The sequence below is a fragment of the Pararge aegeria genome, chromosome 2, assembly GCF_905163445.1.
Source record: "Pararge aegeria chromosome 2, ilParAegt1.1, whole genome shotgun sequence".
Lineage (NCBI taxonomy): Eukaryota > Metazoa > Arthropoda > Insecta > Lepidoptera > Nymphalidae > Pararge > Pararge aegeria.
This window is the reverse complement of record NC_053181.1, coordinates 4923222-4948287: the sequence shown is the minus strand read 5'-3', so window position 1 is coordinate 4948287 and position 25066 is coordinate 4923222. Positions and strand designations below refer to the sequence as shown.

The 25066-nt window shown below is 35.1% G+C and overlaps 2 protein-coding genes across 2 annotated transcripts in view; both read left to right on the top strand.

Annotated features, from left to right (window-relative positions):
• Nucleotides 1–400: 400 nt before the first annotated feature.
• Nucleotides 401–2189, top strand: LOC120630186. The gene is made up of 2 exons (XM_039899329.1): nucleotides 401–1244; nucleotides 2170–2189. Exons 1-2 carry the CDS (start codon nucleotides 401–403, stop codon nucleotides 2187–2189), a joined length of 864 nt encoding a protein of 287 aa, XP_039755263.1.
• Nucleotides 2190–9757: 7568 nt separating this feature from the next.
• Nucleotides 9758–25066, top strand: part of LOC120634562 (tyrosine-protein kinase Dnt) — a 73038-nt gene continuing 57729 nt past the window's right edge. Inside the window, exons 1-2 of the mRNA XM_039905264.1 lie at nucleotides 9758–9821; nucleotides 10044–10273. Of these exons, the coding sequence (XP_039761198.1) occupies nucleotides 10165–10273 (109 nt within the window). The 5' untranslated portion in view covers nucleotides 9758–9821; nucleotides 10044–10164. The remainder of the gene's footprint in view (nucleotides 9822–10043; nucleotides 10274–25066) is intronic.

Sequence of the window (25066 nt, the reverse complement as noted above, 5' to 3'; positions counted from 1 at the left end):
CCTTATAACAAAGCTCAACACAAGTGGATTTTACACTATAGGGTACGCAGATGATATTGTTATTCTCATCAGCGGTAAACTAGAATGCACGCTATGCGAAATCATGCAAAGAGCTCTGCGATTAATTGAAAGATGGTGTAAGGAAAACGATCTTTCAGTAAACCCTAAGAAAACAGAGCTGGTTCTCTTCACTAACAAAAGGAAACCGGACATACCAAAATTACCCACCCTGTTCAACACGAGCCTCACCCTGTCTAATGAAGTAAAATACCTAGGAGTCACCTTGGACAGTAAGCTCAGCTGAAAAAGACACATAGAAGACAAAACAAACAAAGCAACTATTATACTACACCAATGTAAACGCATGCTAGGTAAAACTTGGGGACTAAAACCTAAAATAATGAACTGGCTTTACCTAGCAGTAGTAAGGAATACTCTGGCATATGCTGCACTCATATGGTGGCCAAGAACAGAACTCATAACCACCCAGCTAGAACTACAAAAACTTCAACGACAAGCGTGCCTAGCCATCACTGGCGGCATGAGCACGACACCAACAACGGCGCTTGAAACCATACTGGACATCCCGCCGCTCCACTTATATATCAAAAAGGAGGCTACACTTGCAGCCCTGAGACTCAAAGCCTCAGGACTCTGGAAGAACACCAGCACAGCACACACCAAAATCCTGGAAGAGGCGTACAAAAGACAACCACAACTAGAGTGGAAATGCGACAAAATTAGCAAACGCTACATATTAGACATGCAATACAAAATAAACATAGGAAAAGAACAAAGTAGTAAAACAGAACAAAACACCATCGAAGTATACACGGACGGTTCCAAAAGCAAAACAGGCACAGGATCCGGTATAGTATGCCCGGAGCTAAACATGAGGATCAGCTACCCACTTGGTAAGAACAATTCTGTCTTCCAAGCAGAGTGCGTCGGCATCACCACTGCAGCCATAGCGATGACAAACAGAAAGGTAATGAACAATAAAATAATCATAAACTCTGACAGCCAAACGGTTCTCCGTTCCCTGGCCAGCAGCAGCACAACCTCTAATCTCATATACGACTGCCACAACGCCCTGGAAACACTCGCTGCCTCTAATGACATCACCCTAAGGTGGGTCAAAGGGCATGACGGGAACCCAGGCAACGAAGCGGCGGACTCACTAGCTCGCCAAGCCAAAACACTGAAGGTAGTAGGACCAGAACCGATCGTACCGATTCCGTTCAGTGAGTACAAAACATGGCTACATGAACAAACACATAGGGAGCATTCCCTACTTTGGGCCAATGCAAAAGATTGTAAACAAACCAAAATAGCTTTCCCTAACCTAAACCAACACCTAACTAACAAACTACTCCGCCTGGATAGAAGCAAACTTAGGAAGGTGGTGGGACTCATAACAGGACATAGCTCCTTAAACAGACATCTTTCCATTATAGGTGTCACCGACAGTCCTCTTTGCAGAGCATGCATGGAGAAGAATGAAACACCTACGCACGTGATGCTGGAGTGCACGGGCGTGACAGAGCAACGCGAGATCTACCTGGGATCACCAGCCACTATCCCAGAAATCCTCAGCAACCTGGGCGAGACAGAGGACAGAATTCTGGAACGAGCTTGGATGGCTGGAGTAGCGAGCAACATTGGGAAATTTCACGTACAACAAGCGAAGCGCTTACGTGCGGAAACTGCCCAGAAGAAGAAGAAGAAGTTATACCTATTGTTCAGATGTAATGTAAATTTTACCTATGTTTTATTGAACAATAAACAAAAAATATTAAAAATATTAATATTACTAATATTATAAATGCACTAGATTTGTATGTCATTTCTTTATGCCAGCTTGCAACTTTATGCCAAATTTAACTAAGCAACCAATTAGCTTGAGTTACTTGAAAAGACCGAGAATAACATACGCTTCTTTTTATGCAAAGAAAACAAATAGTTCCCAAGAAACTTAGAATACTTTTTGACAACCTGCATTTAGAAACAGATTAGGATGGCCATGTTTATATTACGTTAAATCATTTTTGCGTAACGAAAAACTACAAAGTTTAAAATAATTTCATTTATAAACCATTCGATTTTATGAAGTGTAAGGAAAATTATACTGGTGAATGATGCTTAAAAAATTTAAGTGCATTTGTCCAGAGTTCGTAGCCGAACCGTGAACGTGAGTTAAATAAATATCATTAGAGCCGAATGTATTATGTTCCAAATTAGTCAAAACGTTAAAATGTTTCGATGCCCAAAAACAGTTTTTTACGTATTACGGTTTACGGTCTCACGCTAAGGGTAGTTACTAGGATAGCAGCCACACTATTTAGCTCGTATTGTCGAGTGAAATAAACGGAACCGCACCGAGCAATTTGCTTTGTCTACTTTATTGGAACAATATTCGAACTCTTTCATATTTTGCAGCCCGTGTGCGTTTTTAATAAACGCTTATTTATGGTCAGGCTTAAATACTTATGCATATGTATTTCCTCGCATGTGCATAAGCAATTGTTTCATATCAATACCTACAATTGTATAAAATTAAAGTGCTTGTCTGTTATTTCGAAATAACTGCCTCTAACAAACGATCTTAACCAAGCTTGGCTTCTATCTGACATACATACTGTTTCGTTTACGGTTACGGTTCGACACTGTCTATCAGTTTAAACTTCTAACGCCAACTGCCACAGCACTCGTCTGTCGTAAAAAAAATGTTTTCCGCTTTTTTGTGGTGATCGCCATCTTGTATTTGAAATTTGGCACAATGTATATATTTTACTAATCTACCCCCTTCAGTTGATAACACATTGTTTGTTAAAAAATATGCAATCCGCCATTTTGTGGCAGCAGCCATCTTGGACCGAATTTTAATCAAATATAGCTAAGAACACTCCCGATAAATTTACCTTTCAAACAAAATAAATTAAATCAAAATCGATTCATCCGTTTTGAAGTAACGATGCCACAGACACATACACACACAGACAGGCACGTCAACAGTGGCGTGCATAGAGGGTATGCACAGGATATGCAGATGATATAAAATGAAGAAAATCTCCAGTACGAGTTATAAATACTTAAGGGTAGGCTTTTTATAACTCTTACAATGCCTATAATAAAGTTTTTTTTTAAACTCGTACTGGAGATTATCTTCATTTTATATCATCTGCGTGCCCTGTACATACCCTCTATGCACGCCACTGCACGTCAAACTTATAACACCCCGTAGTTTTTGCGTTGCGGGATAAAAGGACGTCCACTGTTCGACAAAGTATGTCATGCAATAGATGTCCTGTGGGTAAGATGATATCATTGCTTTTCAAAGTGTAAATTTATTTTTTCAAAATGGGCTCGAGCAGCGTTGAAGGACAAAGCTCAAAATCTTTTCCTCCAATGAAAATAATTAATAATACTTCTACTAGGCATATCAAAATCTCCATAACATTTTACGAATATCCGTTTATTTGGCCAAGTAATGCCATCCGGGCCGAAGTACCTCTGGTAACAGGAGATTTACGGCTCGAACCGCCAATATTTACACAGGCCTGGCGAAATATGAGATAATGTATTTGGTTTGCAATATTAGTTGAGTTGGATAGCGGTAAGGGTCTCTATACTCTCTTTTAAATTGTAAAATCCTGAGTTTTGAATGAAAAAATCATAGCCATTGTTTAAGGTAAAGGCTATTAAGTCTATATGGAAAATATACTAAATTGTTGACAGATGCAGAGTATCTATAGTCACTACTATAAAGCCCATTAAATCCCAGAAATATCCTACTCCTCAGTCATTAGAGAGTAGGATATATCAGGGCTTTATTGGCCCAGTGCGTATTAGTAGGACTTAACACATCATGCAGGGCTAGCACGGGCGGGAGATAAAAATTATATCCCCCCCGATTATATGTCCTGACAAGGGATATAATTAACCTGCCCACCTGCTAAGTCACTGGAACAAGGATCGGAGAAATTTACCCCCCTTTACTATTTATTACCCATATATTATTTGGATATTATTTCCACTTATGAGAAGATAAATTTACATCCTTTTCCCGGGGATATAATTGTCTCCTGCCCATGCTAGCCGTGCTGGAGAACTCTCAGGTATGTAGGTTTTTTCCGCTGTCTTTCTTTAAAAAGCTCAAGTCATGGAACGTCCTTCCGGCTACTGTATTTCCTGCCACGTATAATTTGAGTACGTTCAAGTCATGATTGAATAGACTTTTTCTAGGCAAGCGTGTTCCAACCTAGACCTCATCATTGCTTTGTAACGGGCATGATTGTCGTCAAGCGCTGGCCTATCATTAATTAAAAAAAGGTATAAAGTATTAGGCCAGGCATTGAATACTGGGCTATCAACATTTTTTCAGGTTCTATAAGGCTATATTCATCAATAGCCTATACCAGTCCAAAACTGGACTAAAGGCCTCCTCCAACGTCAAGATTTGCCCATTGTCACCAAGCTGGACAGACGGATTGGTAATCGCAGTATATGGTGGTAGTAACATAGAGGACGCTTCGGTCCATTCTCCGCTAGATTTATCCCCTTAGCTAGTTGGTGACATCTGCATTCACAACACGGAAACTACACACACGTTACTATACGCTATATAAATGTCATAAAACACAAACTCTGGATCTAAATATAATATTTGCTCTGCCGTTACATAAAAGAGGAGATAATTTTATTAGCGATGCGCGAATGGGTCTAATGCAAAACGGAAGAGCCGCTCCCTTGAGACAAACTCAATTAATTCCCTTTAGACTCCATCGAGGAAAGCCTTTCAATTTTTAACACACTTTTCCTACAATTCAAGGGGGTCACAACGCATTTCGAATTTTGAATAATAACATTACGGATTTAAATTGTATTTTATTTGTATTTAAGACTGATCCACATTCGACGAACCACTGCAGCTGAACTACGCGTCACTGCCCAGATAAAGATTCTTCCTATATAATTGTAATTTTGCAGCGTGCTTATTCAGTAGCTCGTTGTTGTGAAATTAATTTGGAAACTTGAAAAGATGCCATCGAATTATAGATTGAACCCTTATTTTATATTCTGTAATTTTAATACACAAAAGACAAGCATTTCCTTTGACTTAAATTTAAAATCATAGTCATTTGATGGGCACATTTTGTAGTTACTAATTTAGATATTATTTTTTTTAAAGCGTTGATAGCCCACTGCTAGGACTATATCTTCACATTCGGGGTGCCGAGTTCGAATCCTAGCAGGCACCTCTAACTTTTTTAAGTTGTGTGCGTAAGCAATTAAAGTATCACATGCTTCAACGGTTAAGGAAAACTGCATTAGGAAATCTGCATGAGAGTTCTCCATAATGTTCGGCCTTACCCCCTTCTCAATGTAGGAGGAGACCTGTGCCCTATAGTGGTTCGGTAATGGGTTGATATGATGATGATGTTGATGATGATGATGATAAAAGAAGGCGGCACCGTTCCAACCTATTGATGTCGGGAAAGAGCAACGATTATAAACCAACCTTTTTTCATAATTTTTCTACCTTGTAAGAGGTGAAAGCTGCCAGCTGCTTTAAGCATCGGTATGTTCTTAAATTGCCTTAGAAATCATATTACGCTATTTATTTAATAAACTAAAAAGGAACGCGGATTACAACTTCGTAGTGCTAATAACATTTGCTTAAACAAACCACGAACAAATTACGGTAAGAAAAACATAAGCTTCGAAGTATAATCAATTACCTAACTACATTAGAAATATAACAAAACTTCATTATTTAAAAAAAAAAACTTTAAACCTTTGTGATTGACAAAACCTCTGGTTATGTCAATTACAAAGGTCCTGTGCGGTGCTGGCTATGTATAACAGTACGAATTATTTATAAATTATATTCTTTTTTATATAATTTCCGATTGTTTTGTACATGCCGTTGTTTGTAGTTTTAATATTACCTACATAAAAATATTGGGTATTGGGTTTGAGACATAGAGTGAAATTGTAAATTCTTTTGAGAAAATAAACTTCTTAAACTTTTTATCAAAATTAAGCTTAATTTGCTATACTCCGCGAAAAGCAGGAGAATCTGTGTGGTGTAATTTATAATTTCTTCAATCCTTATACTCCACACCAAACAGATCTTCGGTAATATACCCTCTACGCACGTTTCGCTCCGAAACCGGAGCATCCTCAGGAGATGTTGTTTTTACAATGAATAATTGTTAAGACTGACATTCCGCAAAGTAACGCCTGCTTCTATCCAACTTCTTAAACCACATTTATATAAGTAATATCATGTACCGCAAGACTATCGAATGAAGAGAGAATCGGCAACAATTTTTCATAATCATTATATCAATTGGGCTATTCGGTGCTAGGCATTGTAGTCCTGCGGGCTGAAAATCTGGGTCATGGAATTCAATAAGTAATTCATTCATGAATTTTCTTCCGTACATTGAAAACAATACGGTTCCTCCTTTAACCTCATGCATCATACAACATCCTAGAACGTTTACCGCTTGTTTTGAATGTATAAGTAATCGCAGAACCTCGGCACTGACGAATGAACTGGCTTAATAAACGGAAGTTTAGTTTTTCACTAGTTAGCTGGGTATATCCACAACTTTCTACAGAAATCTTTGGTAAAATGGGTTATGGACGGAATAATTGTATATAATAATAATAAGATTTTTTGCATAAATACACGTAGATAATCAGATGTTACGATGTGCTTTTTTTATTGAAACAGTGTATTACCTAATTTACCATTAATCCGTGCAACTCACAATCATATCATATGAAATAAAAACATTAAAAAAGAAATTACAGTTATAATCAGAACGCAAAAATATATGAATTATATTCAAATTATTTATTTATTTAATATCGATAATGAAAATAAGCAGTTAAGTCAAAAAAACAAGTAGATTTTAATGAAATTAAAAAATCTAATAGATGCATAGAAATCCGTGATAGCTTAGTGGTATTTACTCGGCCTCTTCAGACTACAGCAATTATAATAATTCACTTGCTTAAAGGTGAAATAAAATATGGTGTAGCCTGCATGCCTGAGAGTTCTCCATAATGTTCCCAAAGGCGCAAAGTCTAGCACTTGGCCTTCTCATGATGTGACACCCGTGTCTGTGCTGGACCGGATAGCTTTATTCATGGGGAAGATTTTTTATATGCGTCAGGATACTATATCTTTGCAAATTTCATCGGAGATCGGTCCTGTGGTCGCAAATATACACACTTTTAAAAAAACAACTTTGGATTGATGGTAGTTTAAATCGTATAGCGAAGAAAATACGTGTTTGTGAAGAAATAAATACGTGCATTTTAAGTTCCAAATAAAGCAAGTTACCAACTATTACCTTCCAGCTTGCGGTGAATGTATAAGTAATTAAGCTAGAGCAACGACAATGATGGATAGCTCTGCTTCATAAACAAGAATAAAACTGCGTTATACTTTCCTTCTGCCAATTATTTTAATATACTCGTACTTAGTTTATTTATATATTCGCAGAGTTTCTACTTTGCTATAATTAAAACTGATTTATGAAAACGAGTAGCCCTAGCCAGAGGAGAGGTTATAAGGGATGGAAACTAGGTAGAACAATAATAAATTTTGACTTATAAAAAAAATACGCATAGATAAACATTTGTTAGGAACCGCTAAGGTGTGAAATGCTTTTCAGGTATCTGCGTTTCCTGCTACTTCAGAAGAAGGCGAGTAAATATACATTTTATAGGCAAGCGCGCCCAAACTTATTCCCCATTTTTTTATTGCTCTCCGCTGTGCATGATATATTATGTAGCGTCAAGTGCAAGCTTAACATATACTTAAATATACAAAATTATGTTAAAGAAAATACACCATTAGTAAATATAATATTGTACTATATATATACATCAACTGATGTATAATAATCTAAGTCTAATCGAGTTATATAAATCTAACTAGACTTATACAACTCGATTTCTTCTGTCGTATGAAAAAGAAGATATGTACAACTGCGCGTGTACATATCTTCTATTTCATACAACAGAGGATATTATAAAATTATAATCTGTCGTTGCTCCAAAGCGAATTAGCAGGCTCTAATTAACTACTTTAAATTATTTATAAGAGAAAAAAATTATTCTAATTAGAACTCTGCTTTAAATTCTCTTCAATTAAAAATAAAGTCCTCGAAATAAAACCGTGAATATAACATTTTCAAAACGTTTCTCATACAAAACAACTCGAGTATAAATACTGTCTTATTCATGATATTTCTATTTGCCGTTTCAAACGTACTTGCATTTCATATTGAATTTAAGTTTCAAAAACATAATTACTAGCATATTTCGCATTATGTATTCGCTACCATATTCGCTACGGATGCACCTACGCTCGAAAGCGCGCTCTTACGGAAAATTGTAGAAACTCACGCGGGCGTGGAGTATGCACGTCGTGTCGTCGCAAACTTTTCGCTTGCTTATTTTTTTATGTTTTAAAAAAGGAACGTCTATTGAATAATGAAGCTGTGACGCTGAGTTTCGAGCTACAGTGCTTGCGAGATTTTTGAATTTCGAATTTATTGTACACGTTTTTGTTTTAAATGTACGATATTGAATTTTTATTAATTATGTCTTATTATTGCAAAAGAGCAAATAGCATAACAATAATCTTTCTTCTATATATATCTTAATCGGTATATAATTTTTTAACATATAAATATGTCTCTACTTTTTTGATACTTCCGCAGGGTGATTACAATCACTACTGTCAAACGTCACTTTTGTTTCTTCTTCTTCTTCTTTTGATTTATGGCTCACTTTTGTTTATTTATTTTATGGAAAAGTGACGTTTCACAGCAGTGATTGCAAGATTTATGCCTGTCGCTAGCCTGTTGCGAGATACGTAATCAACCTGCCGGTCTGTCTACGGTAAGAATCACTCGAGAAAATCAATCAATCGTCTGTTTCCGGTAAGATACTTTCCTACCTCTTTCTGTCTTTTGGTACCAATAGATACCATGCAATTGGTTATAAGGATAATGATTGACTTGTTACAAAAATAAAATTGATATAATTCTGTTTACTTGCAGACATTGTTATAATAATGGGCCGTCCATCGAGTGAAGAAGTTATGACAAGAATTTTGAAGGAATCTCTGGTAGATTTCTTCAAGACGATCTGACGACGATCTTTTTTTTGAAACTATTTCAGACATGTGCTGCGAAAATATAGCAAGCATGCTTTAGATCTTAATAAAACAAAAGTAACATTGTTTGCAGAACTTTTATTATGAATAAGTTACAGTTTCTGATGCGGTAATTTTTTTTATAATTATTTACTTTTGTTTAAAACTTGCTTTTTAAAGGGAAAAAGTAAAATAAAAAATATTACTAATTATTTTTGTTGTAATCTGGGCCAATTATTGTACCTGAAAAATTAATTTAAAACCGAATATGTAAAAGTGATTTCAGTGATTATGATGATGTTAATTATGTCACACAGTTTATAATACTCTGTGGGTACAACATAAATATTAAATTGTTCTTGTCTTTCACCGTTTTTTAATCAGAAATTACTGACGAAATAAAATGATATTGAAACTTTAATATGAAATTTTCATGCTTGCCATAGTTCATACCCATATTATTCATAGTTTATCCGAGAGGGCTGGGGTTAAGTGCGCATGTCAGAAACTAACTTGTTGGCTCAGTGTATCCAAACGGCGGCGACGGCAGTGCGGCGCGAACGGACGCGAAGCGCGCGCTTCACGTTCGAAATTCGAACGGTTCCGAATTCGAATTACGCGTTCCGACGAGGTTTTAGTTAGTTTACTTTTTAAAAACAATTTAACTTGTTTATTGTTTTATAAAACTTGTCTTAAATATTTTAATTAAATTATTTGGATAATAACCATTTAATATTCGTTTTTTTTTAACTTAACTGAATAAAACATGTTGAATTTAAATTGACATGTATTTTGTTCCTTTTTAATTGTTATTTCATTATATAAGATTAGATTTTATTTCAATATAAGTTTTGTTTAGGCTGCACAGGTATTAAATCGACTTTGGACTGATAAAAAAAATGGAGACTACATAGTTAGTTTCGAGTGGACGATGTGAAAATGTATTCGAAAGTGAAACTAAAATAATCGAACAGTGTATAATGGCGTCCAAAAGGCTCGTTATCGTTTGGGCGGTCTGGCTCGCGTTGCCCCTGGCAACGGGCCATCTCAACGTGCTTATCAGCCAGGCAGAAGTTATGAAATTATTGGGTAAGTTTTATTACTTATTAAGGTATTCTTTTTCCCTTCCACTAGTCCGGAAATTATTTTTTTGTAAAAAAAAAAAAGACAAACGTCAATCGGTTTAAAAAAAACAGGTCAGCAATATACAACAAGAAAATAATACTTAGTAATGGATTACCAGCATGGCTCAGCGATCAGCACTGTTGTTTTATAACTTGGCGGTCTCGAGGTTCGTCGCCGATAATTTGGGCGTTTTTAATTTATTAATTATTTCTAGTCTTTGAGGCATCCAACGTGGCTAATGTACTATGTACATACACACCCTACCGGCAAAGAGCGAATTAGCGATGTAGTGTAGAACCCGATAAGGTATGGGTTAATAGAACTGTCATGTCTTAGGTTAGTCCGATATCATATTAGATTGCCTCATTACTTACCACCCGGTGAGATTACAGTCAAGGCTTGATGGCTAGAAGAATTTAGAAAAATTATTGACAGGTTTTCGTGTTTTAAGGTTCACAATAAATAATAACTCAAGCTATATATTTCTTTATCTTTATTTAAATGCATTTATTTTCATAAGTTTAAAAAAAGAACAATACCATACGTGGAAGAATTCGCGCGAACTAAAGTTAGTTATGTAATGTAGACGTTACAATATTTCGCTATAGTTTTGATTTTAGACGCTTTAAGCTATAAGTTTATTTTTCTCTAGCACATTATTGATAAAGATCTACTTAGTTACTTTCGCGTCCGATTTTCTAATACGTAAAATTTCTCGTAAAAATTTCCTTCTGAACTCTACAGGTTGTTTTAAAAACAAAAGTGTGTGGTTATTTTATACCTATTCTACTACATTTTCTGCTACTACCTATTCGTATCTAAATAATTGTAATAGCAGATTTTAATGATATAATAATTTCAAAAGCATAGGACATTCACACGATCTTCGTATCCCTATTTCCACATAAAACGATTTCTTAGTGGAGAACAACAATATAAAAGGAACTGATTTTCTAAATTGAAATTTCCCTACTTTTAAAAACTTGGTTCTTTTGGACAACCTTCCAAACCCATTAGAGTCTCTTAGGGATTTTAGTATTTTTCCAAAGCAAAACGTAGCTTATGTTACTCTTTGTGATTTTTTTTACTTACACATTCGAAGAATTTTACTAATACATACGAAGCCCCTTCGAAATGGGTTCAGCAGTTTTAAAATAGCCCGGACCAACAAGCAGAGATTTTAGTGAATTATAGCAAACTAACTGATATCCGCGATTTCATCCGCGTTTTTCATTATTTTAATTCTAAGGGAATCGTGAACGTGAGAGATAAAAGATGATAAAATAATTATGTTATCCTTAGTCTGTCTCGAAGATTACGAGCTATTTCTGCATATATTTTGCATTACGAGCAGAATTTCGTTAATATATTGCAATTTATCTTCTCAAATCGTGTATACTCGGTGTTTGATGTAAGGTATGGCTCATCGGTCTATTGGTGAGCATGTTTGACTGCAAATCCAGGTCCAGGGTTTGATTTATAACATATATACAATTATATACGACGAATAAATAACATATATACAATTATATACGACGAATAAATAACACATTACACGCATCTAGCCCCAAAGTAAGCGTAGCATGTGGGTACTACGATGACTGACGAATATGTTTATGAATAATATACAAAATAAATCTTACGTACCTACGGGGAGTTTTGAAATTGGCGGTTATTAAATTTGCATAGGCGATCCCGTGCTTTGAAGAGTACGTTAAGCTTCCGTCCCATCGGACTAAAAGAGCAAGGGAATAGAGACTTAGAGAGAACACCTTTTTTGGTGCACACACATTTGCACTCTAATATCTCCCGCGTAGTTAGAAAAGACACGCAGAGACATAATCCGAGTATAGTTCTGTAATTCGCGAGTTGAGTTGAGTTCGGAGTAACTCAAGAAGAGTTAATCAAGATTTTAAAAACTTTAAGTAATAAGCTTTGTAGCAATACTCAATAAAGATTTTTATTCAAAGGTTGTAGATATCCAAATTTTGTCCAACAACAACCAGGTTAGGAATATCATAGAATAATAACGGGGAGCGTTCTTATACTAAAAGTACATAGCTACGAATATAAGCGAGTTGTCGTAAAGGCAATTGCTTTTGAATATAATTTTCCTACGTACGACGGTAAAAATCGCATAAACGTCACAAGTTCGGGAGTTATTTTCTAACGGCATGCTCCCTGGAGCATGGTTGTGAATTTAAAGAAACTGAAAAGAAAACCGGTTTTGTTCTAGTAAAAGAAAACTAAATTGCCTACCAGTAGGATTTTTCTATTATCTAACTATTCGGAAACTATTGTTTCGCAAAACTAGCTGCCAATGTAACTTTTCCAACAAGATATCCAGTAGCCATCTTAAACTTAAAACTATTATTTAATTTTTGTAGAGAAAAAAATAGTCAAAATAGCAAAGTTACGCACATAAATTTAAATTGACACACTTTTCTAAAGTTTTTTAGACTGAAATACTAAATTTAAGATATGATTTGAAAATGTCAGACTTTTATCTCCTGTAAACTTAAGAGAAAATTCTTTGTTGGTATACCTCTAGGATGCTAAGATAATTTTAGCTTAAAATTTCAAACTTTTATGTCCAGCCGTTTGAGCCGTTGTCCGTCAATATGTCTATACAAAATCTTTTATAGTCATAGAATGACAAAAAAACATGTAGGTATAGAGTAATAATGAACATACCTATAAATAAAATAGCTTATTTTGTGACGACTTAACAAAACAGTTCTGAACGTAGACTCTCCGCAACATATCAATATATTGTTTACCCACGTCCACTATCTTTGACACTATCAAAACACTAGCACAAAGACTTGACACTCCGTGTGACGTCATCCCCCGAAGATCAAAAAATGTAATTATCTACCCCCGATCTACCCTCAACCATTTATATTTGTTCTACAAATTCGACGTATTTCCTATACGCAATTGACATTATTTCCACTGTTGCACGACACGGCTTTGGATTATTTAATACTAGTTTATCATATATAACTATCTTTACATTTGTAAGTAGTTTCTTGAACACAATAGAATTGCGAAAATATCCTTGCATTGTAATTAAATTTAATCTACTTAACAGTTTGCTTTTTTTATCTATGACAAAAGAAAAGTTAAAGTACGCTTTCACCTAGCATACATGATACAACTAGGTAATCTTAGAGCCTGAGGTGTGGAATATAACTCTATTTCAATCAGATTCTAGTTTTCCTCGAAATAAACAACAATTTTATGCTGATATAGTCAGCATAAAATTGTTGTTTATTTCGCTGTACTTATAGTTTATTAATAAAATAGGTACAAGTTACATTACATCTGCACAATAGGTATAAATTATTATGCTTATCATTTACTTGGATATACAAAAATCAACTGTACGTAAGCTAAGTATAAACCTGTATACTTAGCTTACGGACGTGTACGTATATAAAACGTGTACGTTTTTAAAAAAACTACGGTTTATAGATAATGGTTTTTATACAAACTAGTTAAAAAGGAAACAAGATTGCTTTACAAATAGGAGTAAATTACGAGACTGTATTCTGTACAGCCACTTGTATCCGTCCTTCTTATAAATTATTCGGGTCGCTACGTGGAATGAAAACGTAGCCACACAGTACCAGTGGTTTATTACTTTAGGGAGTCCGCGACGTTGAATCGGGATCTTATTAGAGTTAAAGGAACCGTTTGGAACTGCAATGCATACGCAACCTCACGCCGTCGAGTTCAATGAGATGTAATAATATGACGGGCGAGACAAAAATACTCACTAATATTATAAATGCGGCCTCTCCCAACAGGAGGGGTTCCTCATACGTACACAACTGGTTGGTAATAGCATTAAATGGTAGTAGTAACAAAGAGGACGCTACTGGCCGTCTTAGTCGAGGAAGAGGAGGGCTTTTTTTATATTAATAGCGGACAAACGAGCAAGTGGGTCACCTTATGATAAGTGATTCGCCGCCCTTAAACATCTGCAGCACCAGAGGAGCCACCGATGCGTTGCCGGCTTTAAAGGAATTTGTTTATCCGCCCCTTGAATAACCCTAGATTGTATTTTTGAGGAAACACATCAGATGGGAGATTGTTCCATAAATTGCAAGTGCGCGGTAGAAATGATGTGGTATTTCGAACAGTAGGTATCCAGATGATGAGGGTGGAATTTATTTCTACGGCGTGAGGTGCGGTCAGAGAACAGGGAAGGAGGTATCAAAGCAAACAACTCTTCGGAACACTCTCGTGGCTTAAGTTATTCTGAAAATATGTTCCATACTCATAATGTAACAGGGCGATGAGTAGGTGCTTCTTATAATAAGAGGGGAAACATTTATTCATTCAACTTTGCCAAAATATGGACTCCTGGTAAATTGAAATCGACTCGGAAACGAATAAAATCGGACATCTGCCAAATACGAGTAAACCTACATTAAATCAAAAGACAAGAAGCATGAGTCATCTCTGATACTTTTATGGCATTTCTCAGATTGAACTTCTATCGTTAGGATAGACTAGGTGTGGTGGAAAAGCTTTATTGCTACCTCCTCCGTTGTGTGGAAAAAAAGGTATAGACTACGTGCAGCACACTAGATCGTACTAGCAGTGGCGTTAAAATTATTAAGAAAAGCAAGCTGTTTAGTTACTTCTAGTTACTATTTAGTATACCATTTCAAAAGGATTCCAAGAAAAGATTTTTTATTCCAACGGGAATAATAGGTACAGCCTAACGACGATATAGACGGATGAGGATAGTGTACGTTTTAAAAAGTATGTTAGAGTGTAGTATTGCCTACACTCTAACAAACTTTAAATTTAGCCTAGACGGATAAATTAAAAGTTACCAATCATCTGATAAGATGCCAAAATTATAAATCACTCGCAAAACAAAATAGAAAATTGGTATGTGACAAAAATAATAGACTAACGCGACATCTGTCGGAGTTGGGGGAATTAATGGCAGTTCAAACATCAATTCGGGAGCAGTCTTATCGCGGCCCGCCAGCGTGGGGGTGAGACATACCCACTTGCACATGGGATTTGTTTGCTGCATCTAATTCCCGCTAAATAAGATATCGGGTGTTGGGAAACTGTTGAAATCTCGACTTTATTGTCTTACTCCTCTCTTACTCTTAACAAACATTACTATATATGTATCATCCGATCTGTAGTATTAGTGTTAGTTTTCAGGTAAACTAACGCCATATCTACGAGTAAGTTACTGGATATCTACCATTGTATATAACGTTAAACTTTGACAACTTTTTAAAAGTTTTACCGTCTTATGCATCTGTTATTTTTTTAGTCTAGTTGAGTTTATTAAGTTGATTAAATAAGAATCTTATTTTAAAAAGTTAACTTTGGTTTAAATCGACAACAGGACATGAAATACCGCAAACCTTTATTCAACTGGGTTTTAGACAGACGGTTGGCGCAATGGGCAGCGACCCTGCTTTCTGCGTCCAAGGCCGTGGGTTCGATTCCCAGAACTAGAAAAGGTTTGTGTGATGAACATACATGTTTTTCAGTGTCTGGGTGTTTATCAGTATATTATAAGTATTATATTCAGATGTACCTATAACACAAGCTACGCTTACTTTGGGGCTATATGGCGATGTGTGTATTGTCGTAGTATATTTATTTTTTATTATTATTTATAATTACTGGCACCGCACATTTGAACACAAGGCATAGGTGCAACATTCTAAACCACTGCAGATTCACGTGAATCTAGAATTGTGATCTAACTTTAATAAGTCCTGTCAAATCACATAAATAAGAAAATGAAAATTTAAGTATCCATTTTAATACATTTTGGCATAGAGATATTACGCATCCTAGATACGGACATAGGAGTACCTACTTATTCCGAATAAGTACTTTGAAACATAAATGCTACCATGCACAGCTTCAGCAATAAAACTAGACGAAAAGTAAATTACAAAATTGAATTACGAAATGCAATGTTGGTAATGTAACTTCTCATCATGTTAGTCAGTGCGTCAGTGCTACTAGCTCAAGAAAAATCAAATACATTGATTTATAGACCATAATATTATTGTAAGTTTATTATATATTATATATATTTTTTATATGCACCATCTGCCTCTCTTCTTGAGCTGTGTTTAACGCCTTTGGTTGCCTGAATATGATCGCTATGTATATTATGTGCGATAAGGCCGCCAAATTGTATACTTTTCGTTAAATTTTTATTTACAATTCTTCTATATGTTTATGTGGTGTACAATAAAAGTGTATTCATTCATTTATTATTTATGTGAGAGTATGTGCTTTCGTTTGAATGTTTTCACCGTATGCTCGGCTCGAACGCTGCGCCGATCTTAATAAATTTTGGCATAGACATATTTTGCATCCTAGATACGGACCTGAGAGAAACTTTTTATTTATTCGGGAACTAAATTATAACTTTTACTAAACGCAACGATTGCTACTTATGAACGGTTTCAGCAATATATCTTGACGAAAGTTTACATATTCATACCTTGTTATTTGGAAACGTACATTGGATAGGTGCTTTTTAGCCCGACGAACTGCTCTCGAAGTATTAGAAGAAAAACACAAACGATCTCGTGTAAAATAGCTAAGGTAACACTATAAAATAAACTGAACGAAAATATAAAAATACCTTTTCCTTACAATTTCTCAGGCGCATTTTTACTAAGAAATACATAAAGTATAAAATAAAACTTTCAATAGATTATTAACTCATTTTATCATGAATCCTATTTAGAACTCTTTGTTCTAGAGAAAGATGTAGTCTTTTTCTTCTTATACTACGATCTCCTTGATGTTTCTCCGTGTCGATAAAAACCTTTTAAGTACAGACAGGTTAAAGTTTTTTAAAGTTGCGTTGATAACTAGTGCGAGTTTGAATAATAACATTGCCCGACTAATTTTAAACACGGACCCGAAAAACTATGTCTGTAGATCATGCATTTCTGATTTTTTTAATAACTGTGTAGGTACTTTAGTGATGGTATTACATACTTGTCGTTTCAAAAGTACTTATAAAGTAGGCCTATTTGAAATAAATGAATTTTGAGTTTGATTTTTTTTTAATTTTTATTATTTTTCCTGTAGTTTCTTCATGATACTATATTCGGGAAGGGGATTCTTTTTATTTGATTATTCAATTTACCCATAAAATAAATGTCTAGTCCGTCAACGGAATTCTTCACTGTCTCACGTTTAGGTGCTATAGAGCAAAACGTAATTTTAATCTACAATCAACGTCAAATAATATAGTTTTTTTACAGTTGGAGAGTTTCAAAAGTCATGTTTAAGACGAAATAATTTAATTGATGATTTAATTGATATTTCGGAATTATGACTGGAGTCACACTGTGAGGTTCGTGGATTGGAAACAAACAACAAAATAATCACACTTTCACATTTATAATATCAATATGGGAGGCTATAAAATATATTGGCCACTTATAACTACGAATGAGTAATGAATAGTGTATTTCTACCATAGGAAGTATTTATTAGGTCATTTCCTAGCTGGATATTAACCACTTGTTGGGGTGAAGTAAAGACGCGAACATCAGACTGTGGAGAAAGTATTATCGGGGAACAAAATCAATTAATCTCATGTACTGAAACCATTATCATATTTCTTTTAATTTTGTTTGCTTCCTAGAAAGTAGGGTCCGATGAGTCATCGAGTTTGGGAGGCTTAATCAAAAAATCCAAATCCAAAGTCATCTTGGACTGACCTAGATTATTTTTTTTAATATAGAGACCAATTAATTTGACTGCGACTTTGCGACGGTTTAATGCATCTCGTGATGCTATACACCTTTACGATAGTGCTTAAATATTCAATGTTTTTTTATGTTTATAATGTTCTAGATATCGCGGGTGTGACTGTTTATTAAAAACTACCTAAGTGGCGTAACGTTATTCAATTTTGAAATAGTATTAGCCGACTTTTAAAAGTCAAAATCTTTACGATAGTGCTCAAATATTCAATGTTTTTTTATGTTTATAATGTTCTAAATATCGAGGGTGTGACTGTTTATTAAAAACTACCTAAGTGGCGTAACGTTATTCAATTTTGGAATAGTATTAGCCGACTTTTAAAAGTCAAAATATTACCACTTATATTATATTACTTATTAATAAAATACTTTCGACATTCAAAGCGCATATACCGTTCATAATTTAAAAGAGATGGTTCTGTCGATTATTCTAGATCTTCTTAAGACAGTTATTTAATGCATAGTATTTAGCTTTGACGTTCCATTAAGTTAGTTGACGTTAAGTCTTAAATCATATTAAAATCGGTTCAGTAGTTTCAGATTTAATTAATTACATACATACAAACAAACTAATCTTTATTCTTCATCAAATTAGTATAGACTATAGGTAGCTAAACGTCAACCTTTGGTAAGTGTTTTGTCCCATACAATAAATGTTTATATCGGATAAATGTGGATATTGTACACAATATAAACCGACCCACTGAGTCACATTACCCTACCGCGCTATTTCTTTACTTTCGCGTATCATAAGAGTCGTTGCAGAATTTGAATATATCAGGGTATATTCTATGTCTGTCTGTAAGTCTAACAAATACAGAAAAGATTTTACATATCCGTAGGTTTAAGGTTTAGTGCGTTTTGTTTCACAAACAAAAAAGTATTCTTCAGCATTTATATTAGAATAGATATACCATTCATCGTTTTCTCGTGGCATCGTACCAGTACGCTTAAACCCCTGGCGGTATGACCACCAGACCATGTGAGAACAAAGTCACGTAAACTTGTGTAAAACGATATTTTTGCACCCTTAATATTTTAATGAAACCCGATAACTTAACTACCCCACTAGCTAAAAAAAGATTAAAACCCTATTGAAACCTTATAAAAAATTGCTAAGTATGTCCGTAAATGTATATGCTAACATATTACGACTTCAAAAGAGTAAACTCTCTCTATATGCTCCATTCATATTTAGTAATTATAATTCATCATCATCATCAAATTAACCCACCACTGGCCCACTGCAGGGCACGGGTCTCTTACCATGAGAAAGGGTTAAGGCCGTAGTCCACCACGCCGGCCCAGTGCGGATTGGTGGATTTCAAACACCTTTGAGAACATCATAGGTGTTTGTAATGTTTTCACAATTGCAGCAAGTGATGTTTTTTGCATAACTCAGAAAAGTTAGATTCGTATTCGGCCCCCCGAAATTGAAGTCGAAGTTCTACCAACTGGGCTATCACCGCTTATTTATAATAAACTGACTAAAACACCATGAAGTATTATTGGAGCAACACCGCAAGTGACACCGACTAAGACACCGGGAGGTATCTTTGCATCGTACGAGTCCATGTAGGACTGCAGTGTATCGAAAATGCACCCGTATTTAAATTTTTTTTTTTAAATATACTACAACAATACACACACCGCCATCTAGCCCCAAAGTAAGCGTAGCTTGTGTTATGGGTACTAAGATGACTGATGTATAATTTTTTATGAATAATATACATAAATACTTAGAATATACATATAAACACCCAGACACTGAAAAAAATTCATGCTCATCACACAAACATTTTCCAGTAGTGGGAATCGAACCCACGGCCTTGGGCTCAGAAAACAGGGTCGCTGCAAACTGCGCCAATCAGCCGGTCGTATTTAACCAAAACTAGCTGTTGTTCGCGACTTCGTCTGCGTTTGATTTTGTTTTTTGATATGGCATTAAATTTAGTTGTAGTTCTAAAAAAAATTCAAGAATTCAGTATCGCTTAGTTAAATGAGGGGTTTGCTGCTGTCCGCTGAGGAGTTCTGTCCTCTATCTCCAACCACAGTTTGGGCATAATTACATATGTTATAACCTCTATAGTACAAAAATAATTATTTAAATCGGTTATAATTTGTCGGGGTTATGGTGCAAAATCGGCAAACACTTTCATCCCCTCTCCCAAAGGAACCGAGCTTAATGTTGTATAAAAAGTATCCTTTATTTCTTCTAACACTTCCAAAAATATGAAAAGTTTTATGAGGATCGGTTAAGTAGTTTTTGCATGAAAGCGCAACAAACAAACTTACATTGACATTTATAATATTAGTAGGGATAGAGATAACCACAAACTCAATGTCGTGGACATTGCTTGTTAATCCAATATAATTTTAATTGTTTCTTGGAAGCCTTTGAGGCTTCCAAACACGTGTGGATACGGAGTGGACTATAAAGATTGAAGTAATTATAAATTACACCATGCAGCTTCTTCTGCTTGTCGCGTCGTAGTTTAGCAAATTAAGCATAATTTTCGTAATATATCATGGAGATCCGTAAAGTAACGCCTGCTTCTATCCAATATAAAACAAATAATATCTTATTTAAAAAAATGCTAAACGTATTATTTGTAACTATACTACTTAACTATATAAATGACGAGAATATTAACAGTCACTGAAATATAAAGAAGTAGCAGAGGGAAAATTATTTGCATCTATAATATTGGTAGGGCATCATAAAATCTTCAACTGAATTCTCTTTAAAATAAATTTAATTTGATCGTCTCTTGAACTTGCCAGTTTGTAATGGCCGGACCGCTGTAGGTAATATTGCACGAATTTCCTTATAGCGCTACTGGCGTTCAGTAACTGACACCGGAGAATTTTAATAATGTCCGACAATTTAGCGCGTTTTACGTTGCCTTTTAATTGGACACCAGGCTGACAGATTGCAATGTATACGGTCCGTAATACATCACAACGTATGATGGAGCGGGTGTGTAGTCGATACAAATTGGTTTGACTCCCGACTTCATTAACTATTCCGATTTGTTGGGCCTCATGTTGTGACAGTCTGTGGCTTTTTTGCGGTTGACATTATTTTCCGAGGGCGCCGTTTTTGGAACACTTTTTTGCATTTTATTTTAATTGGTTTACCGTTTAAAAAACAGTTCCTTCAAATTGTGTGATCTGATTCTAATGCTTTCTAACTGGAAGAACTATTAAAGACTGATAGACTCCGGTGTTATTGCTTTCTGTTATGTATACCTTGAGTATCTTCAAGACAAGAGTACAGTAGTAATAGAGCTTTTTATATATTATATTTAATAGTATACCAGGTTGTATAAGAGATGCACCAGATAATAAAAGAAAAGTACAGAAACCTTTGTGGGAATGGGTATATTTTTTATAACATGATACCGAAGGTAATATTAGATCTACCTTTTTTTTTTTGGTGAATTTTTGTAAAGTAAAATATTGTGAAGATTGACTTTAGTTATTTGTAATTATAGAATAATATTATAATGAATTCATATACACTTGCATGATATAATTTATTATTTAATAATTAATATGCGACGTATAATATTAAAATTTTTGAAATACTATTGACTATGATAGAGCTCGTTTTGTGAAAAAGATGCAGCATAGATGTGTTCAATAACAGACAGGTACATAAGAATTAACGCCAACACCTCAGGTTGATAAGTTTTAGGAGTATTCCTTGCATGTCCTGCGAACTGTTGCTTTATGTATAGGCAACGGTTTCTCCCATGGCTCAGGCTTATCTAATTGGTAACAGAAAATAGTGATAATATAAGCATATCCTGCGTTGCTTTTCACTAGACAAGTTTGTTGTCAAGAGCAAGGCCTCTTCGGAATTTATTGATGATTCCAAAAAAAACACTTCCTAAAGTAAATACACTTTGTTACAAAGATATTGAAGCGGTGATAGCTGATAAATCGTTCGAGTCCATGTAGGACTGCGGTGATAGATAATGCAGTCGTATTTATATCAAATTACCCACCAAGTCAATGTCATGAACATAAATATCTGGCAAATATGAATTTATAGTTATCAAAAGTTTAATTATTTAGCCACTTTATAAATTTACTGTAACATAGCCCAATGGTTAGGACTTTCGAGTGCAAATCTTAGCACTCACCTCTCACTTGCTTCAACGGTGAAGGAAAACAAACGCGTGTGAAGTCCACCAATCCGCAATCCTAAACCCTTCTCATTGTACGAAGAGACCCGTAGTCAGCCGGTAATAGGTTGATATGATTGGATACCTCGTTCGGAATAGCAAAAGAGATTTCCCAAACAATTTCGTTACGTAGGGAGTATAGTAAACTTATAATAATCGTAACTAAAACGTTTCATGGACGCAACTTTCTTAATAATTTCTTTTACACCATAATATATTATATGGTCGGCTCCAGCATCAGCCGACACACGAGAATATGAATAATGCTCGTCAGCTCAGCACGTTTTTCGTTGCTTTTTAATTGGGCACCAGTTCGACAGATTGATACGTACCCCAACTCGGAGTAACTTATAGCGACGTGTTATTGAGTGGGTGCTAGTCGATACAAATTGGTTGGGCTCCGGTTAACTTCATTAACTATTGTGATTTGTTGCGTCTCATATTGTGACAGCTGACGGGTTTTATGATTTATAGACCGTGGCGACATTATGAGGCTATATTTATAACGCGCTGTAGTTAAAATATCGATGCTCAGCTATCTCTCACTATTTTGGTACATATTTTGTCCTAATTTCAACAAAACAACATCATAAGTCTTACGGAGTTTATATAAAACATGCTGTAGTTTAAATATCTACGCAAGAATAAGCCTTACTTAATATCAAAGATGCTTTAGGTAGTAGTAGAGTTTTAAGTGATAGAGCTCGTCTGGGGAAGTTCAACCACCATGCTTATTTCTGCCGCTAAGCAGCATTGTTTTAATGCTGTTCCGGTCTGAAGGGCCTGGTTGCCGTTGTTAATACTATAAAAAATGCCAAGCTGTAGCGATTATTTGTAGAATTTATAGCACTGTTAAGACCATTGTAGGTTTGATTGTAGTGGATAACACAAATTGTAGTCTCCAACGAATTCTGTGTAATGACTACGTATATTCTTTAATTAATTTGTTCTAGAATGTACATTTTTAATTTCTCATAATTTTTGGACATACTACTTTACTACTCATTATATTTGTAGCGAACCCTAGTTGGCTACAGTACTATAACTAAAATACATATTATGTACTATGAAAACAAATTCGGTGATAGCCTCGTTCTTCACACTTCTGCCTCCCAATTGGGTGGACAAATTTTGATCTCTGGCACCACCTCGAAGTTATGTTCGTTTTTATATGAAAATATAGTGAGGAACCTGCTTGCCTTGGAGTACTCCATTAATTTCTTAGAGTTAGAACTTTACCAATCACCGCTTTATAGGAGCTAAATATTTCAAATTATCAGAGAGGAAACCAACGCCCTATAGTAAGTCACCATCACCACCCAGTTTCCACTTTTTTATCGGCTTGGTACGCTCAGATTGCCTTTAAAAGATCACTTTTAGTGATAAGGCCGCCTTTGCACCCTAGCCCAAAGAACTATTACTGTTTTCCTTGTATTTTTCCTATTGTGTTGTGTTGCAATAAAGTTTTTCTATTCTATTCTAAGGTTAAGGAAAAAAAAGTTTATTTCGGTAAGAAACAAAGTGGTATCAATTTATCGCCGAAGTCTTCCGTGTAATACTATTAAAATAAACTTAACAAATTACAGCAAAAGGAAGGTACGTATACAAACAAAACAAAATGTATAATGATATACAAGAGGATAGAAATGCTATACAGTGTGTGTAGAATTATATATAAGTATTATTTGTAATCACCAATCAAATGATGATTATGAATAATAACTAATGTAATTTATTACATCCGCAACACGGAAAATCGCTTAGAATTTTCGATTTCGACCAACCAATCGACTGTATACCACCGTAATATATATCCATTATAACCACAATCCAGCATTTATAATTCCCATTCAAATAATTCAAATATAAAATCATGGCGTCGCATTAATCAGCGAAAGGAGATAATGCATCCCAATAGTCCTTCGTTAGCAAAAATGGCGTCAAAATACACGAGCGCAAAATAGCCCGTGAAATATATGGATGCGTTTATCGCTCTTATCATTTTTGGAGCGTACACCTTGCCCACTGGGGGTCGTTTGATTTGACAACACGAATTATCAATGTACCTATTTGGTTGTTTTTCTGTATGAACATGGAACAGGGAATATAATGTTCTGGGATTTCAAAAAAAAACTACTCTATTACACCATCTCTGGAAAAATAGCAAGACTTAATAATGAATTCAATTATTTTGATTATATAGAATTGAATTATTTTGACGGCTGATTGGTGCAGCGGGCATCGACCCTGCTTTATGAGTCCAAGGCTGTCGGTTCCATTCCCACAACTGGAAAATATTTCTGTGATGAATATGAATGTGTTTCAGTTTCCGGGTGTTTATCTGTATATTTTAAGTATTTACGTATATTACTCATAAAAATATTCATAAGTCATCTTAGTACCCATAACACAAGATACGCTTACTTTGGGGATATTTGGCGATGCGTGTATTGTCGTAGTATATTTATTATTTATTTGTAAAGATATTTCTAAAACTGAACTGCCTTTTGAGTTTTTTTTTTATAATCCACTAAAAGTTTGCCATTGTCAAGGAAGTCATCTGGTGGTTAAGAGTAAGAAAGAAAGTGTGAAAAAATTCAAACATTAAATGTCCCCCGGGGATCACCATTTCAAATAACACAAATACATACATTTGAAATGTACAACGGTTCTGGGTTCGATACATAGGTTGGTCTTAAAATTTGAGTATGCACTAGATTTATATGTCAAGAATTTCTCAGCACTATCCTGGCGGTAGAATAATTAAGCCGTCT

Bases quoted from the DNA above. Each gene is read 5' to 3' on its own strand.
- LOC120630186 (XM_039899329.1), top strand. From the start codon at position 401: ATGAACTGGCTTTACCTAGCAGTAGTAAGGAATACTCTGGCATATGCT. The intron at 1,245-2,169 runs GTGAGTACAAAA...GCATTTGTCCAG, and splicing joins GATCGTACCGATTCCGTTCA to AGTTCGTAGCCGAACCGTGA.